The sequence below is a fragment of the Merops nubicus genome, unplaced genomic scaffold (assembly GCF_000691845.1).
Source record: "Merops nubicus isolate BGI_N331 unplaced genomic scaffold, ASM69184v1 scaffold52358, whole genome shotgun sequence".
NCBI classification, from domain to species: Eukaryota; Metazoa; Chordata; class Aves; order Coraciiformes; family Meropidae; genus Merops; species Merops nubicus.
In genome coordinates this window covers 1-4,070 of record NW_008626012.1, presented here as the reverse complement: position 1 = coordinate 4,070, position 4,070 = coordinate 1, and the positions used below count along the sequence as shown (strand labels likewise).

Here is a 4,070-nt window from a genome sequence, read left to right as displayed (position 1 = left end):
TTCCCCCAACACTTGAATATTTAGAAAAAAATTTTTCATTTTTCTGCACTTCATGTTCTTGCACACTGAATATGCCTTGAGTTTTCAGGTCCTCGTAGTCAGTAGTGACTTCATTTGAAGAGCAGTTTTCCATTTAAATTTACTCAACTGCTTTCCTCCAAGAAAAGAATTATAGTCTCCTACAGCCACATTTTAAAATTCGGGTAAGTAATCATGCTTGAAAAAAGTACAACATGATGGTTTGGTCATTATTATCCATTTCCTGGCAAATTCTGCTACTCCAAATCACCAGTCAAGGACACAGAGGATTTTACGGAATGAAAATGATACATGACTATTCTCAACCAAGACAGAAATATTTTAAAGCTTACTTCCACATTATCACCATAAGAAGCAAACTGCCAAGTTTTGCTCCAACAAGCCATCTCCTCCTCTCACTTTGCCATTATTTCTCTTGATAAGACAAAAGACATACCACTTAAACTTTACCTTTCAACAGTCCTTCAGGGGAAATCTGACTTAAATGTTTCCTAACATAAAGTCTGCAAGTTTGCACACGTTACCTTTTCAAACGTTTTTTCAGTTGTTCTAGATGCCTTGCATCAACATCCTGGAGAATTAATATGGTGGCTTTAGACTGAAATGGATTAAACTCTATAGTCATCAAACAACAGAGATCTATCAGTTGTTTTTGACATTTCTCTAAACCGTCCTTAAGCTTTAGACGTAAAGCTGGATCCTTTTTCTGCCTGTTCATTTCAGGCACTGAAAAGCCAATCAAACTCGTTAGAATATCATCAGCAAAATCTACTTCAAGATAACCTGAACCATCAGATATTTTTGCCTTTATACCCCAGCATCCATTGCTGCTTGTGAGGTTTCCAGTGAGAGTAACAATAAAACACTTAAGTTTCAGAATGGTAACAGTTCTTGGTTTTTTTGAAAGGAGAAGGGAAATATATGTGAAAGGTGGAGAATCTAAATCTAAATGTGCCTCTTCTGCTCTGCAAAGCAAGCTCTGTGAATCATGCTTCTGCTGATCTGCTTCTGGATCCATTTTTGAGAAAAATATAGGTTCATCACTTAACAGCTTGCTGTCACAAGTGTCTTGGGGTCTACATCTGCTGTCATCTCGTTCTGTATTATTCTGCCTTTCTCCAGGATTTTCCAAAGAAAAATCTGCAGAACTGCACACCTGATGTATACCCTTGTGCTGCGAAAAGCTACTCATACTACTTCCATCTCCATCCAATACTGTTCTTCCGAAAGGCTTTTGCTTGCTGGCAGCTTCTACAGGCTTATCTCTTTCATTCGTATCAACTTTTTCACAAGCTTCATTTGAAGATGACTTGCAGGAGCTTCTTGATGTATGTGGAAGTTTCTCAGTAATTAAACCTACGTTTCTGTTTGTGACCACTGGTGGCACTTCTTCCAGCTCTCTTTGCATCTCCTCTTCCAGAAGAAAGACATCTTCTACAGGAAAGTCATTTAAAAAGCCATCAACATACTCTACAGGTGGTGACACTTGTTCATCTGAAGGAGGCAAAGGACTTCCAGATCCCTGTACCAAATAATTTCCATTGTGTGCATTCAGTGAACCCAAAGTTGTACTGAAATTGGTGCTTCTACTGCAGTACCCACTTTCTAAATACGCTTCATTGTTTAAAGTGAATTCATCATTTTCTTCAAGACTAGCTAAAAGCTCTTCGTCCGAGGGGCCTAGGTTCTGCCCTAATCCATCCACAGGCCTTGCAACAATTTCACCAGGAGCAGCTTGTTCAACAGAATTAGGGTTTTCAGTTTCTCCAGTTAATCTAGCGAGGACCCTCTCCTGACAATACTCCTCCAGGAGAGCCTCCACTTCGCCCCCCAGCAGTTTCACATTTTCTGGTTTAAGCAGGAGGACTCCCAGACGATAGGCAACGTTGCCCTGTATAGTGATTTTTGTTCCAGGTGGAAGACTGCTGCAGAGGACAGGCACTGGTTGATACTCCATGCCCTGAATTTGATGGATCCCATCAGTCAGCTGCAGCATCAGCATTCGAGTAGGCTTTGCTTCCCAGGGCTTCTGGAATGCCTGAGTACTGGCTGTTACTTCTTCATTTACAGTGCTTTTCCCTCTGAGTTTCTGCAGCTGAAAATATGCTGGCTGGCTGACATCAACCAGGGAATCAACCTGTATGGAGTAGAAACCTGACAACTCTCCTTTGGGAGCATCCAAGATGCAGTCAGGCAAAATGGGATATTCCAGATCCCTTAGATCAGTAAGAAGCCATTGCTCAAACACCTGCCTGTTGATCTGGGCTTGACTTAAGTTACCACCACTGTTTTCTTCCTGGATCCAACTAATACAAGCTTCCAGCCATGTCAGAGGAACTTTAACATGCCATGTGGATGAAAGCCAAGTTTCCACTCTTGCTGCAATGTTAGACATAGACATTTTCTTTCAAGTTAAGAGAGTGAGTTCCCTAGAACAAAATCCAAAAAGGCATATTTAGTCTTTTGACAACAGCTAAAGCTATGACAAGTCTCTTGCTTTTATTATACAGAAATTTGCTTTCAATTAAAAAAAAGTTCTACAGGTACCAAAAATAAACACACATTTCTAATATTTGAAGTCTTTACCAGCAAAAGAAGTATGTGAAGTTTACTCATCAGGTCGTATCAGCTAAGTGTGGAGACTTCTACAAGCAATCCTGCTTGGTGACTTCTCCTTTTCTGTGGATTTAATTAGAAATATACAACTGAAATCCTTTTGTCATGAATGGAACATAAGCGGATGAAAAGGGAAAAAAACCCCGAAACCAACAGAACAGAATTCGGTTGTCCTCTATTTATTTTTGTTTTATTTCTTTGGGTGCAGTATTAACAAGTAGTTTACTTCAGCAACTGACCTGAGAAGTTAATCTCTCATTTCATCAGCACTGCTGTGAACAGAAGAGACTCCATCTATAACATAACCAAGCTGGGATCTGTCAGCACCTGTATCACAGGGGTGACTTTTACACTGTAACTGGATGAAAGCTTCGCATCCAATAACAGAAAGCTAGCTTGAAAAATTGTCATTATCTAGAGACCCAATCCAGAACTGGAAATTCTTCCTAATGTCCAGTCTGAACCTCCCCTGATGCACCTTTGAACCGTTTCCTTGTGTCCTGTCACTGGATCCCAGGGAGAAGAGATCAGCACCTCCCTCTCCACATCCCCTCCTCAGGAACCTGCAGAGAGCAATGAGGTCACCCCTCAGCCTCCCTCTCTCCAAACTAGACAGATCCCCGAGTCCTCAGCCACTCCTCACAGGACATGCCTTGCAGCCCTTCCACCACATTTATTGCTCTCCTCTGGACACATTCATGAACCTTCAACCCCTTCTTAACCTGTGGGGCCCAGACCTGCACACAGTTCTCAAGGAGAGGCTGCTCCACCACTGAAGGCAGCAGGACAATGACCACGCTGGACCGGCTGGTCACGCTGTGTTTAGTGCACCCCAGGATGCAGTTTGCCCTCTCACTGCCAGGCAGCACCCCCAGGGTCCTTCCTGCAGGGCTGCAATCCAGCCACTCCTCCCAGCTTATACTTGTGCCCAGCATTACTCCACCTCAAGTGCAGAATACAGCCTCTGTTCTTGTTAAATTTCATGCAAATGGCGATTGCCTGGTGCCCCAGCTTATCTACATCCCTCTGCAAGGCCACTTGTCCCTCGACAGTGAACAGCACCTCGAAGTTTGGTATCGGCAGCAAGTTTGATACCGTACATTGAACCCTTGCATCGGGACCATTGATACAAACATTGAAGAGGTGTCAGGTTGCCAAGTCTGAATAATATTTAACCTCTCAGAAAAGATGACCAAGGAACTCAACCTTCCCACGGAGCACAACGAAAACAAAAATTATCAAAGGAATAGTTAAAGAACACTATGTCTGGGGATTTTTGCAACTATAACCCGCAAGAAAGATAAAGCCGAATTGTCCCTAAAGCTCCACCGGTCAGCAGCCACCGTGCCGGTACTCAACCCAACTGAAGGGCCACTAAACCCAAGTACGTGACACTCGCGCGGTGCCGCCTCTGC

General features: G+C 43.0%; 1 protein-coding gene across 1 annotated transcript; it reads right to left on the bottom strand.

Annotated features, from left to right (window-relative positions):
• Window positions 1–563: 563 nt before the first annotated feature.
• Window positions 564–2,445, bottom strand: RMI1 (RecQ mediated genome instability 1; the record flags this gene model as incomplete). The annotated part of the gene is made up of 1 exon (XM_008945841.1): window positions 564–2,445. A coding segment is annotated over exon 1 (1,877 nt), but the record flags the coding sequence as incomplete, so codon positions are not given.
• Window positions 2,446–4,070: the final 1,625 nt, after the last annotated feature.